At 32.1% G+C, this 15,733-nt stretch overlaps 1 protein-coding gene across 49 annotated transcripts in view; it reads left to right on the top strand.

Annotated features, from left to right (window-relative positions):
• Positions 1 to 15,733, top strand: part of RIMS2 (regulating synaptic membrane exocytosis 2) — a 589,976-nt gene that overhangs the window by 309,445 nt on the left and 264,798 nt on the right. For all 49 annotated transcript variants that reach the window (XM_025994824.2, XM_072734082.1, XM_025994821.2 and 46 more), the window contains 2 exons: positions 3,383 to 3,554; positions 7,597 to 7,750. In XM_025994824.2, the coding sequence (XP_025850609.1) occupies positions 3,383 to 3,554; positions 7,597 to 7,750 (326 nt within the window). The remainder of the gene's footprint in view (positions 1 to 3,382; positions 3,555 to 7,596; positions 7,751 to 15,733) is intronic.

Here is a 15,733-nt window from a genome sequence, read left to right as displayed (position 1 = left end):
TTTCTTTCTTTCTTTCTTTCTTTCTTTCTTTCTTTCTTTCGTCCTTTCTTTCTTTCCTTGAGAGAGTGAGTGAGTCACGGGAGTAGGGGCAGAGGGAGAGGGAGAAGCAGGCTCCTCCGTTGAGTAGGGAGCCAGATACAGGGCTCCATCCCAGGCCCGGATTCATGACCTGAACTGAAGGCAGACACTTAACTGCTTAAGAGCCATCCAGGCACGCCAGGGTTTTATCTTTAAAATATAAAGGAATTCTTTGGTTAACTCAGAAACAGCTACATTATCATCACATTTTTTTTCTGTTGATACAAGTTTTTAGACAGGAATAAAGGGTTATTTATGCTTTTTGTATGAATTATTTCACTTTTCCTGACAGTTTTTCCAGGAGAAAAACTATCTGATAAGATGAATGTAAAAAATAATTTAACCTTTTTATGATAAGAATTCCTGGAGGGACAAGTGAGACTGCATTGAAGAGATTTAGACTGGAATGTCTCTATGTTAGTTAATCCATTCAAAACATTATTTTCTAAGTAATGAACTATGTCCTCTAAAAAATTGCTGAATGTGCTTTACACTCTTTTATATCTTGAAGTAACGTTGGTTATCAGTCAAAATACATTTCTTTCTTTGGAGTAAAGACATCAAGTCTTTGCAAGCAGTTACTTAAGTAAATTAAATGGAAACCCAAAATACTAGTAGCCTGAAAATACATACAAAAGGCTTTAGGTTGGATTTTATTTTATTTTAAAGATTTTATTTATTTTATTCATGAGAGACACACACAGAGAGAGAGAGAGAGAGAGAGAGAGAGAAAGAGAGGGAGGCAGAGGGAGAAGCAGGCTCCACACAAGGAGCCTGATGTGGGACTCAATCCTGGGACTCCAGGATCACTCCTTAGGCTGAAGGCAGGCGCCAAACCACTGAGCCACCCAGGGATTCCCCGGATTTTATTTAAAAAAATAGTTTTCATTCATAACAGGTTAATGGTGCTGTTAGAGATCAATGATTTATTTTATTGTTGGTTGGCTGAGATCTAAAAAAAAAAGTCTCGATAGTATGCTTATTGATCTTAGTTTTTAAATATTCTTAGCAACTTTTCAGTGATTGACTTATACAACATGATCTTATTTTGTTGGTTTCTTGTTTCAAAGATTTTGTTTTTAAGTAATCACCCAATGTGGGGTTTAAACTCACAACCCCAAGGTCAAGAATGGTATGCTCTAACCGATTGAGCTGCCCCCCCCCCCCCCACCTTTTTAATCTGATCTTATTTTTAAGGCTTTTGTTATACTTCTAGAAGAAAGCCTCAGTTGCTTTTTTTTTTTTTTTAACTTGCTGAAGCTAATTTTTCATGGTTCTTTGCATGGATTGGTGCTTCAATACACAGTAAATTGCCTTATTAAATGTTAATTGTATATAGTGGGTGTACGAGGAATTTCAGTGATTATCTACTCTCCCTCCCACCCAGTATAGAAATCCCTTCTGAAATGTCTTTATCTGAGAACTTTTTTCACTCCTTAAGAGGAAATCAAGGTTTATTTTTCTCTTCCCTTTCAGACTGCTGTATAAACCATTATGGAATTATAAAGTAAGGTTCCCACTAAATGTTTTTTTCCTGCCTTTAAAGGAGAAGACTTTCTATTTTAACAGGGTCTCATAATTTATTCTTTAATGTGTGAAATATGAGTAGGTGCTTTATAAATATTTGTGAAAATTTTAGATGAAGAGAGGAGATGGTAGGAATAATAAGTCATAGTCCTTGTTATTATTTCTATTATTTAGTTATTTTTATTTATAATAGCACTTTTCCATTAAATGGAATAGAGTAAAATTTCCTACGTGGGTTTCCTAGGTTATTTTCCTAATGAGAACATAGAAATTAGTAAAGATACATTGTTTTAAAATGGCTTGCTTCCATATTCAATATGAGTTCTGGAAACATATGTGCCTTTGGTGAGTTAAGTCCAATCTATATTAAGCATCAAGCCCTACATTCACCTAGGAGAAGTTCCTTGGCCTTCCCAATCTGCTTCCTATATTCCAGCAGTCTTAGAATTGTGTTGTGCTGAGAGAATTTGTGGCAGTTGATACAGTTCTATTCGGAGTTTATTGTCCGTTTCTCACTTCAAATAAGCTCTCTAGATGGCTTAACATAGCAGTCTTCCTAGAAGATTTTCTTTATTCCTATCCAGTCATTGATCCTCTCTAATAAGCTAGAATAATGATCTCCAAAAGGAATGGATGCACCCAGGAGATGTCTAATACAATCCATTGGAGTTCAGGAAGAAATATTTGAGTTTTCTGAATTTTTATCAAATTATTTTTAATTTCTATTTTTGCGTATTCATGAATTGACACAATATATAGTACACAATATATAGTACAACAGGATAGTAATGCATGTATATATTTCATAAATATAAATACATATAATGGGATACATTGTCAGAAACTTATATTTGATAGAGATATGCAGTCAAAAAAGTACAGAAGCCTCTGAGCTAGAAGCCCTATCTATCGGGGATGGCCAGCTTGGATTTCCAGCTCACATCATAGAAGCTACCTCACATAGAAATAATTTTACAGGGGTATTTGGGTGGCTCAGTGGGTCAAGTGTCAGACTCTTAGGGACCTTGTGTACCATTGGTGGGAATATAAACTTGTGCAGCCACTATGGAAAACAGGATGGATGTTCCTCAAAAAATTAAAGCTACAGGGACACCTGGATGGCTCAGTCAGTTAAGCAGAAAATTCTTGATTTCAGCTCAGGTCATGATCTCAAGGTTGTGAGATGGAGCCTTGTGTGGAGCCCACTGCTTAAGATTCTCTCTCTCCCGCTTCCCTCTCTCTTCCTCTCTAAAAAAATTTTTAAAAAGAAATAATTTTACAGGGCTTTTAAAGATCTGATAACTGTCAAATGGGCAAGTACATATTTCTTTATATAAGATAGTAAATTGATAAATGTAATTATAAGTGTTCAGCGGAACTAAATGGAAATAAAGTTGTGACCATCACAATTTTTTGGACTTCTTGTGCAATTACATTTCTGTAGTTTGAGTAGTATATGTAGTGTTCTTGGTTCATTGCCATTTTGAAGGATTTCAATAGGGCAAAATGTTTTTAAAAATGTAGAATTAATATTTCTGATTTTAGATTTTAAGAAATATGAAATTTTTAATTATCATGGAAGGAGTTCAGATTTACTGAAATATTGCTTTTAAAATGATATTATTATATACTTATAAATTTTAGTAAGAATTTAAATGATTATAATATTTATAACATATGACACTTTTGTGGCAAAACTTCACTTCCTGAGAAATTTTAAATGAATAGTTTTTAGGGCAAAATTAAAGGTTTATCCTGTATTCCTATTTTTTTATAGTGATAAAAACAAGAGAAGAACTAAAACAGTAAAGAAAACATTGGAACCCAAATGGAACCAAACATTCATTTATTCCCCTGTCCACCGAAGAGAATTTAGAGAACGGATGCTAGAGATTACGCTCTGGGATCAAGCTCGAGTTCGAGAGGAAGAAAGTGAATTCTTAGGAGAGGTACCTGGAATTATTTTCAAGCTTAGACTATCCATGTCCTCTTAAACACATTTCTTTGTGATTATCAGCAAAATCTGATATTTTGAATATCTGAAAAAGTAAACCGTTTCTTTCATGGAATGAATTTAGCAACTGCTTTAAGACAAAATATTGATGCCATAAAAAAATAGGATCTAAAGAATCTGTAACAATTTTTAGATGTTTATTCCTACTGTAGACATCTTAGTGTTGAATGCTAAAAGGTTGGTTTGTGCTTCACCAATCTATTCCTGTGTTTAATTGTTTGTGTATATCATTTTAGTTTAGTGAACCTATTCTACCACTCATAGGTCAACCATTTATTTCTGGATTATTTTTTTAACCGTGTAATGTATCCACAGTGTGCTAAGGGCTGAGGCTTCAAAGGTGAATAAGGCAGATTATTTCCTTCAAGGAATTTATAATCCCTTGGGGATACAGACAGATGTCTAGACAGCTGTAACATAGGGTGGCAGATGCTGTTGTAATAGGAATACTTGCTGTGCAGATAACTGGAAGTGGTCCACAGAAAGCTCCCCAGAGAAAGTGAAATTTAGCAAAGTCCAGGGGAGAGAAATTCCTGCAGAGGGTATGACAAGATACTAGAGTTGAGGGGGTCTTGGACGATTCACTGAAATTGGAAGGGGAAGTGGTAAGAACTGAGCCTTGAGGGTTAATCTGACACTGACCTGATCACATCCTTCAATATATCATGTTAAAGAAGTTTGAATGTTATCTTGTGGGTAATGAGAGGAAATGATAGATTTTAAAGAGACGGGCTTGATTGCATTTGTACTTGAGAAAAATGTTTCCAGGTATAATGCAGAGAATGGACTGAAGAGGCGCAAGATAAGAGGCAGGTCTCCTGCTATTAACACAGTAAGTTACCTGCTTAGCCTTCTTCAGTGTGGTTGGTTTGCCTGAGTAAGTTAATTGGCAACCTTGTGGGAAAAACAACAATTCATAGAAATATTGAACTGAATATTCAATGGAGAACAAATATTAGTAAATGAGTTGGGTGAAGGGGAACATGGTTGTTAGGCACAGACTGGTGCCAGCTGCCTTGGGTCTGCATCCCCGAACTACTGCTTTCTACCCTTGTGTCCTCAAGCAAGTTATTTTAACTATTTGTGATCAGGCTTCCTCTTCAACCAAATGGAAATAATAGTAGTATGCAGCTCAGGGCTCTTATGAGGATTCAATGTGTGTGTATGAAAACATTTGGAACACTGTGCCTGTAATTTTGCAAGGACTAGGGAGAATTTAGGAAGAATGAAATAACTTTGTGGTTTTACTTCTCTACCTCCTAGAGCTAAATAATGATTTATCATTATGCAGCAGTTTTCATACACATAATCACAAACACTTTCATCTTTGCATGGGACCCTTAAAAGAAATAAGAGGAGTCATTTATTTCTATGGATTGATTTCCTTTGTAAATTTATTAAATGTTCATACTGTAAAATCCATATTATGATATGGTTCATATTAAAAGTCTATTCTTTATCTTCTTTCTTGTTTTGAATTCTTAGTGGCATGATATGTTGAACACAGTTTTAAATAAGACAGAGTCATAATTACACCTTTTTCACTTACCAGCTAGTATGAGCTTAGACAAGTTCTTTTAACCCTTGTTAGTGTGGTATCCTATCTGTAAAAGTTGAATAAGACCAATCTAGTTTTTTTGTCTGAGAATTAAGATAGCATATGACATGGTTCTTAATATACAGTAGATAGTTCCAATTTGGTTTTGACTCCCCATTTAAGGGTTTTTGTAAAGGTTAAATTAATAAATGTAAATAGAAATGGCTTTTAATTATTTAAAGATTTTATTTATTTACTCATGAGAGACACAAGGAGAGAGACAGAGAGACAGAGAGAGGCAGAGACACAGGCAGAGGGAGAAGCAGGCTCCATGCAGGGAGCCCGACATGGGACTCGAATCCAGGTCTCCAGGATCACGCCCTGGGCCGAGGCGGCAGTAAACCGCTGAGCCACCTGGGCTGCCCTAGAAATGGCTTTTAAATTAACAAATGGTATACAGATATTAGTTATTACAGACTTGTAGTAATAAGCAGTATTCTGTAATGGCAAATTTGCATTTCCTGATAATGAGTGAATTTGAGCATCTTTTCATGTGTTTGTTGGCTAACTGTATGTCTTCTTTGGAAAAATGTCTGTTCATATCTTCTGTCCATTTTTTAAATTGTACTGTTTCATTATATATATATGTTATTTATTTTTTATATTAGTCCCTTGCTGTATATATCATTTACAAATATCTTCTTCTGTCAGTCAGTTGCCTTGTTGTTTTGCTGATTTCCTTTGTTGTGAAAAAACTTTCTATTTAAATGTAGCCCCAGTATTTATTTTTGCTTTTGCTTCCCTTGCCTTAGGAGACATATTTAGAAAAATGTTGCTATAGCCAATGCCAGAGAAATTACTGCTGTGCTCTCCTCTATGATTTTTATGGTTTCAGGTCTCATTTAGGTCTTTAATCCATTTTGAGTTTGAAAGTGGATCAGTGTCATTCCTTGTATGTAGATGTTTGGTTTTTCCAAAACCATTTGTTGAAGAGACTGTATTTTTGCCATTACGTGTTCTTGACTCCTTTGTTGAACATTAATTGACCATAAAATCATGGGTCGATCTCTGGACTTTTCATTCTGTTCCACTGATCTATGTATCTATTTTTGTGCCCACACCACACTGTTTTCATTACTGTATTTTGAAATCTGGGATTGTGATATCTCCAGTTTTGTTTTTCTTCTTCAAGATTGTTTTAGCCATTTGGAGTCTTCTGTGGTTCCATACAAATTTTATGAACTAGATTATTCTAGTTCTATGAAAAATGTTGTTGGTATTTTGATAGGATTGCATTAAATCTGTAGATTTTTGGGGTAATAATGATGTTTTAATAATATTTGTTCTTCCAGTGCACGAGCATGGAATATCTTCCATTTGTTTGTGTTGTCTTCAGTTTCTTTTTCATCAGTGTTTTATAATTTTCAGAATTCAGGTCCTTTACCTCATTTGGTTAAGTTTATTCCTAGGTATATTTTTATTTTTTTATGCCATTGTAAATAGGATTGTTTTCTTAATTTCTCTTTCTGCTACTTCATTATTGATGTGTAAAAATGTAACAGATTTCTGTATTTTGGGTTTGTATCCTATGACCTAATTGAATTTATCAGTTCTAGTTCTTTGGTAGTCCTTAGGATTCTCTATATAAAATATCATGTCATCTGTGAATACTGAAAATTTTGCTTCTTCCCTACTAATTTGGATGCCTTTTATTTTTTCCTTGACTGATTGCTGTGGCTAGGACTTCTTAGTATTATGTTGAATAAAAGTGGTCAGAGTGGACATCTTTGTCTTTTTTCTGATCTCAGTGGAAAAGTTCTCAGTTCTCAGAATATGATGTTAGCTGTGGGTTTATTATATAAATAGCCTTTACTATATTGAGGTATGCTCCCTCTAAACCTACTTTGTTTTTATCATGAATGAATGTTGTACTTTGTCAAATTCTCTTTCAGCATCTACTGAAATGATCATATGGTTTTTATTCTTTCTCTTATTGATATGATATATCACCCTGTTTGATTTGTGTATATAGAACTACCCTGCACCACTTGATTGTGGCGAATGATTTTTTGATGTATTTCTGGATTTGGTTTGCTAATATTTTGTTGAGAATTTTTGCATCTTTGTTTATCAGAGATATTGGCCTGTAGTTCTTTTATTTTCTTTTTTGTAGTGTCTTTATGTAATGGCAAATTTAACAATAAGTGTGTCTTCAAAGCTCTATAAAAAAAGTAGATATTTAAAACTATTAAGTCGGCAAGAAGTTATGCATATTTAGCTCTAATTATCGTCAAGCATGTGGGCAATTTTGTAATATAACATTGCTTTTGACCTAACAGCATTATTATTAAAATTATCATTTTTATAAAAGTTATGAGACTTTTTAAGAGAGTTTCTATATAGTAGATATATAATGTTCTTTTGTCTCTTGGCTTTATAGATTTTAATTGAATTAGAAACAGCATTATTAGATGATGAGCCACATTGGTACAAACTTCAAACCCATGATGTTTCTTCATTACCACTTCCCCACCCTTCTCCATATATGCCACGACGACAACTCCATGGAGAGAGCCCAACAAGGAGGTTGCAAAGTAAGTTTTCAGTGAGATTTATCATACCTTTATTGAATTATCTTGAATGATATATATGACATAGAATTCGAAGATCCCATTTTGGATATTAACAGGCATCTATTAGTATTTTCATAGCTATTGATGGTTTTAAATTGGTACACATAAGTGAGGTTATACTTATAGCATTCATTTATCACAGTATGATCCCAAATGAAGTAATTATTTTTTAATTTTAGCTATTGGAAACTTATATAGGAATGAATAGAAGAAATAGTAAAATTTGGTCATGTAGCTATACATATCTGAAATTATGATTTCCATCTTCATTATGCCAAGTATTCTATAAATTTGTAGGGTGGCAAGGACAGCATAGTGGCTGAAACTACAACCATGAGCATTACTCAAACAAACCTGGGTTTAAAGTTTGATTCTCTCACTTAAGAGCCATATGACTAAAAAAAAAAAAAAAAAAAAAAGAGCCATATGACTTCAGGTAGGTTCTCTCTCTATGATTCACTTTCCTCATTTAGAAAATGGAAATAATAATACCTAAATTAAAGTGTGGTTACAAAAGTTAAATATTCTCAGAAATATAAGCTGATGTGATTATTGTTGTTGTTATTATCATCAGTGTTTATATTTTCCCCTGAATTAATGCACAGTCCAAAATATCAAATAGAATTTGATCAATTCAGTGAATCTTCAAAGAAACCGGGAAATGTTTTCTAGACTAAAAAGTGGCATTATTGGCTTGTTGTCCTTACAAATCTAATTTGTTTTCTTGATGACTATTATTAAAAGGGGATGTGTCTGCTTGCTGCTTTGTGTGGTGTTCATGGATAATTTTATCTTCATGGAGTCAGCATTTTCCAGGCTTAGCAACATATTTTGTGAAGTACTTTTACTCCTTTTTAAAATAATGTCTCTGATTACTAGAATTTTATTTCTACTATCCAGTCTCTTATACAGGGGTGATATTATTTGAACACTAGTTTTACAGCATTCACTTTTTTCAGGCTTTCCACAGAGTAGACACTTACCCACTTATTGCAAATAAGTGTTTACTTATTTCCAAAAAGTAAACAATGTTCCATTGTTGCAATGTTCCATTGCAACATCTTTTGTTGTAAAAATTACACTACTATGAATTTTATGTGGACTCATTTTAGTGTCTATTCTCTCTGGTCACTGTAATAGACTAAGTACATTCTCTTAAATCACAATGTAGGATCATGGGTTATTACATGAATTTTACTAATATAAATCAGTTTGTACTAATTCTTATAGTTTAAGTTTATAGACTACTAATGCCAATACTCCAGTTGCTATTACAATAACTAATATTGATGACTTCTAATATCTAAACTCTTAAATCTACCAATAATTTTCATGACTTTTTTTCTCCTCAACAAATTAAGAATAGTGTATATAATGAACAATCAGAATAGAATTCTTCCTAGTTAGCTACATGTATCATAGATTTTCATGCAATTAATTTGATTTAATCAAATTTGTAGCTTTCAATATTTAACCATTCCCCAGATGATTCCTCTGCTACTTAATCACTAATAGTATTAAATTCATTCATGGGTAATATGGTTTCATGTTGTACCATTCAGTATTGTCATGACTTACTAACTTCTAATAAAATAAGTTTTTAATATTTGAACATATGGCAAAAATTGGTGTTTTACACCTAAAATTTATCATAATCATAATTTATTATCAATGTGTAGGACTGAAATAAGTAAAAACATGTACATATGCATAAAGAAAATAAAGATTAGGAAATAACACTAAGAAATAGAAAGTTGGAGTACCTGGGTAGCTTAGTTGGTTAAGCATCTACCTTCAGCTCACGTCATGATCCCAAGGTCCTGGGATCAAGCCCCACTTTGGGCTTCCTGCTTAGTGGGGAGCTTGCTTCTCCCTCTCCCTCTGCTACTCCCCCTGCTTGTACTCTGTCTCTCAAATAAATAAAATATTTTTTAAAAAGTAAAGAAATAGAAAGTTAAAGACATTACTAGTGGCTGAGGATATATTGTCCATTGATAGCAAGTTCAAATTCAAATTAAGGTATGCATAAATAAACATTAATTATTTTAAAAATTCACTCATAAGAATGACCTACAGAGGTTTTTTTTTTTCATGGGTAGGGTAAATATTGCATTTATTTATAAATACATCTTAAATTATCAAAGATATGATCATTAACATATTTGATGGAACATATGCATGGACAATTATCAAAAATATATAATAATCCCTCATTATTTTCTACATCCACATAATAGAATATGTTAGTAATACAGTCTCTGATGTTGTGAGCTGAGGCTATGAGCTTATTGAATATGCATGGATATTTAATGGTACTGTTGGAATTCTGTTTTCTCTGCTCATGATTTCCTATTTTAAATTTTAGATTCAAAATTTCAAAAAAGGACTTTATTTCCATGGCCATTAGTAATTTTTAATTTTAAGTATATATTTTTAAAATAATGATTATTTCATATATCTTGTAGCTAGCATAAATATTTTTTAAAAATCTTTTTGAGATAGAAGTCCAGGCAACTTTGATTATAAGCTTTAAATGGTTTCCCTAGTAAAGGAATTAGTGAAAGTATTTGAAATACATTGCTTCTTCTTATACAAGTATTTCTGTATGTTTTATGTTTTAAAACACAGAAAGGGCCACATGCTCATAGCTCATGTCTGAAAGAAATTAGGTTATGGAAAATTAAATTTTGATAAAATAATTCTCATAAAATAAATTCTTTTTTTTTTTTTTCAAAGATTTTTATTTATCCATTCATGAGAGACATGGAGAAAGAGAGGCAGAGACACAGGCAGAGGGATAAGCAGGCTTCTTGCAGGGAGTCTGATGTGGGACTTGATCCCAGGACTCTGGGATCATGACCCAAGGCAAAGGCAGACAGTCAACCACTGAGCCACCCAGGTGCTCCCATAAAATAAATTCTCATAAGTTATTAAATTAAAATTTTAATATGGAACTAATATTTTCTACAATTTTTAACTTCAGGCTCCTTTCACACACACTCTTATCCCAGATGTTACTTAGATATTACCAAATGATGAGACAGTGCATATTTCAAAGAGTGATAGATTAAGCATTTTTAAAAAGGTGTAAACAAAATTGGAGCTATATGTTCAAATGATATCAATAGAGAAGTGAGATTGCTTTTTTAGATGGTAAAATGTCTCATGTAGTCACATAATTTTATTTTGATTCATTGGTGAGAAACTATTCATTACTGTCCTGACACATAAAAAGATTGTTTTTGAAGGTGTATTTTGATGTTTTAGTTTTATTTTTATATATTTACTGTCATTTGTATATTCTTTACTGTCACTTGCATAGTGTCTTAAGTGAAGTATTTTCCTTTTTAACATGACAGAAGTCATTTACAAATTACAAAAGTCTTGGTTACTTGGTATCTTATTAACCATTCTCATCACAATTTGAAGTATAAAGATGATGAAAAACAGTTTTCTTTTTTGATCCTTTATTCTATTCCTAGTCCCATTTCAAGCAGATTCATCTCTTTGTTCTCAAATATTAGCTCTTTATTTAGTAAAATGCAACATTATTACCCTTCCACTTTTTAAAATAGATAATATCATGTCTACTATATTTTTATACAGTCTTATAACCACAAGTCTTTAGAAATGTGAATGGAAATAAATCATTGGGACAAAACCATAATAATGATGGTTTTGAGGTGTAAGGTAAAAGAGATGTAATTTCATCATTAAAGTTTCTTAATATTTCAACTATTTGGGAGGATTTTTGGCCAATATTCTAATTTTCTACTCCATTCTCTTACTTATCTCTTTCTTGGACTGCAGGATGTGTATAAAGACCTCTTAACATTATTCTACAAGTTATTGAGTCTCTATTTATTTTTTAATCTTTTTTTTCTCTCTTAGTTTTGATTATTTTTACTCACCTGTCTTCAAGTTGACTGATATTTTCTTCTACAGTGTCCTGTTTCCTTGAAAACAGTACTATAATTCGTTTTAGCAAAATGTTGTATTTTTCATTTTAGAATTTACATTTGGGTTTCTTAGGACTTCCTATATCCTTCCTGAAATTCCCCTTCTTTTATTATATCCCTGTGTGTATAATATTATATATATATATGATTTGTATGAGTGTAAATATATCAAATAATTTATAGGATCACATATATACACATATGTAAACATATGAAAAACATTTAGGATTATACATATATACACATGCACATATGTGTATGTGTGTATATGTAATCTACATATACATATGTAATGCTGTGAATTCGCTCGTATTTATGATATTTATTTTAAAGTCTGCTAACTCCAATATCTTAGACTTCTGTGGATCTACTTCTATTTCTAGGTTTTCCTTTGATTCTGGATCACATTCTCTATGTGTTTTATATATATATACTAATTTTTATTGTATACTGAACATAGTGTTTCATACATGTTAGAGACTCTGGATTTGCAATAATGTTGGGTTTTATTTTGGCAGACAGTGAAATTTTTGAAAGATCACCTAAAACTTATGGAGGATATGTCAAGGCAATTCTATTTTGGTTCTTCCTTAGGTTTAAGGCATAGTGCTTAATCTGGTTTGTGGTTTTCATTCCTGAGGTATAAACTTTCCAGGCATAGTCCAAGGTATTGCCAAAATCCTCTGACATAATTGGACTTAAACTCGACTCTGTGTCCTGTGGATCAAGAAGTTGCTGAAATCTCCTTCCATCTCTTTTAGCTTTTTAGCTATGGCTTTCTTCTTGTTTTTCCCTCTGCAGTTTACAATTTAGGGAGGGATTTAGGAGGCTATTGTGTATAAAATTTGGGTCTCCCCCTCTCTGGCTCCCTCTTTTTCAGGATTTTCCTTACAATTCTAGCTGCTATAACAACTCTGAATTCTGACCTCTGGCTCTTCAGCCTTGTAAGAATGAATGTTTTTTCTTGAGCTGTAGTTCCTCTGCAGGGCACCTAATTGGAAGGCCCTTAGGAGAAAAGCTATTTCAATATGTGTTTTTCTTATTTCAAGGGTCATAGCACCAATTTCTGCTTGCATTTATTTGTTCTCTGGTGTCTTTAAACTTTTTATTAAAATATTTGTTCAGAATTTGTAATTATTATTGGCAGAAGGGTTAGTTGAATATAAGTTACTTTGTCATTCCCAGAAGCAGAACTCTACATTTTTAGTAAACTTTTTACTGAAGAATAGCATCTATACATAAATGTGTATAAATGATAAATATACCCCAAGTGAATTTTCACAAAGTAATGACACTGTGTAAGTAGCACCCACATCAGGAATAGAACATCACCAGCCACCCTCTTTCTCTCTTTTAGTAAGTATTTGCCCCTGCCAAGATAATGAACCTGAGGTCAAATACTATAAAATTGTTTTCTTATTTTTAATTTCATATAAATGGAATACTTACACACACATAGGAATTTTATAGAATTGGAATTACAAAATATATTACTCTTTCACATGTGGCTTTTTTTTTTTACTGTTTGTGAGATTTACCAATATTGTTGCAAATAATTGCAGTTAACTTATTTTCATTGCTATACACAATTCCATTCTATTAATATATAAGAATTTATGCATTTTACAGTTAATTAATAGTTTGCTTTTAGATTTTGGCCACTCCTAATAGTGCTGCTATGAACTTTTTCATACATGCCTTTTTGTAATCATATGTGTTCACTTTTGCTTTGAATATATCTGAGAGTAGAATAGATGGGTAAATGGCTATGCATAAATTCTACTGAAATAGATATTATTGAAGTTTCTCAACTGTATCCATTTTACTTCCTACAGTAAAAAACTGTACCAACTTGCACTTCCTACAGTAGTGATGAGGGTTTGAGTGTCTCTACATAATTACTTATTTTCGGTATTTTCATTTTAACTTACCCATTCAGGTGGATGTTCAGTGTTACCTCATTGTGGCTTTTAATATGCATTTCTCTAATAACCTTTTCATAGGTTAATAGACCATTTAGATACCCACTTTTATGAAGAGCCTAGTGAAATTTTAAGTCCATTTTTCATTTGAGTTCTGTCTTTTCTTACTGTTTTATGAGTGCTTTTCTTTTAATTATGGATTTGAATTCTTTATAACATAAATGTATTGCAAATGTACTTTATGACTTGCCTTTCCACTCTCTAATGGGATCTTTTAATCAACAGAAATTTTTAATGTTAATGTATTTTAGTTTTCAATTTTTTTCTTTAGTATTAGTGTTTTTTTGGTGTGATCTGTATAAAAATATCTTTATCTTCTTCAAGGTCATAATGATACATATTTTCTTCTAGAATAGTGCTTTACTCTGCTTGTTAAATCTACAACTCATTTGGAATTGAGTTTTGTATATTGTGTGAGGTAGGGATCAAAATTCATTCTTAACCCTTTGGATGTCCACTTGATCCAGTACATTTACTTAAAAAGCCACATGCATGTGGTTAACTTTTTGAAGTCATTCCTATCAATTAGCCAACTTTATTATTCTTATGCCAATACCAAAGTGTATGATACTGTAGTTCTATAATAAATTATAATGTCTGGTAGTATAACTAACCCACTTTTACTCTTTTATAAGATCATTGTTAATATTCTTAATTTTTTGTACTTAACAAACAGAGTATCAAATGATTTTTTATGAATACTTTTATGGAATTTTTATTCAAATTACATTGATCATTTTGGGGAGAACTGAAGTCTCTCCAGGGAGTGAGGAGAACTCCACTCCATGAATCTGCTATATCTATAGATAATATTTTAATAGATTTCAATGTAGAGGTCTTACATCTTTACTATATCTGTAACTAAATATTTGATTTAAATTGACGTTGATATTCAGGAGTATAAGTTGTTTATTAGTATTCAAAAACATTCCCATACATTATTTTGAATTTTGATGTACACTATTATGTTACTTGTGAATAATGACAATTTCTCTCTTTCTTTCAAATTGTTATACCTTGTTTTCCTTTTTCTTACTTAATGCTTTGGCAGAGTCTTATCATAAAGTGCTGAATGAAGTGATACTGTTGAGTAGAAGTTGCCATCCATGTTTTGGTCCCCATTCCTTGAGAAAAGCTTGAAATATTTCTCAATTATAGTTGATATTTGCTATAAGATTTTTACACTCTACTGATATTCAGAAAGTCCTATTTTATTCCTAGTTTGATAAAAGTTTTTAATCCTGAATGGTTATTGAATTGTATCATTTTTTCTGCATATATGGATATAACCATATGATAGTTCTCTTTTATTCTATTAATGTGGTATAATTCTTTGATTTTCAAATGTTCATCTAGTACTCCTGTGATGAATTCAGGTAGCTCATGATGCATTCTCATTTAATCTATCCCTGGTTTCAATTTGCTGATTCTGTGAGTAGAATTTTTGCATCTATATTCAGAGAAAAAAAGATTGTCTTTTATTAGTTTTTGCTATCAATGCTATACTGGCTTCATAAAAATATTCAGAAATGTTCCTTCTTTTTCTGTTAGATGTCTTATTTCCCTTTCTTGTTATAATCTCTGTCAAGTTTTGATTTCAGTTTGTGTTGACCAAATAAAAAGTGTTTGAATGTATACCCTTATTTTCTATTGTTTTAACGAATTTCTGCATTATTGGTGTTATTTATTCTTTAAATGTTTAGTATTCACCATTTAAGTCACCAAGGTTGGCAATATCTTAGTGTCAAGGTTTTAAGTTATAACCTTAATTTATTGGCTAAATTTAGGGCTATTCAAAATTTGTGCCTTGTGCCATCTTTGTTACGTTGGATTTTTCTTGGAATTTGTACATTTCTCCTATTTAAAAAATTATTTGCATAAAATTATTCATAATAATATCTTGTCATCTAGTTAATGTCTGTTGGTTGTTTAATGATGCCCTCTTTATTCCTTAATATTGGTAATTTGCTCCTTCTTTTTCTTGTTTTTCTTGGTCAGACTTT

The sequence above is a fragment of the Vulpes vulpes genome, chromosome 13 (genome assembly GCF_048418805.1).
Source record: "Vulpes vulpes isolate BD-2025 chromosome 13, VulVul3, whole genome shotgun sequence".
Classification (NCBI taxonomy): domain Eukaryota; kingdom Metazoa; phylum Chordata; class Mammalia; order Carnivora; family Canidae; genus Vulpes; species Vulpes vulpes.
The sequence above is the reverse complement of the archived record's forward strand: the minus strand, read 5'-3'. Positions and strand labels throughout refer to the sequence as shown.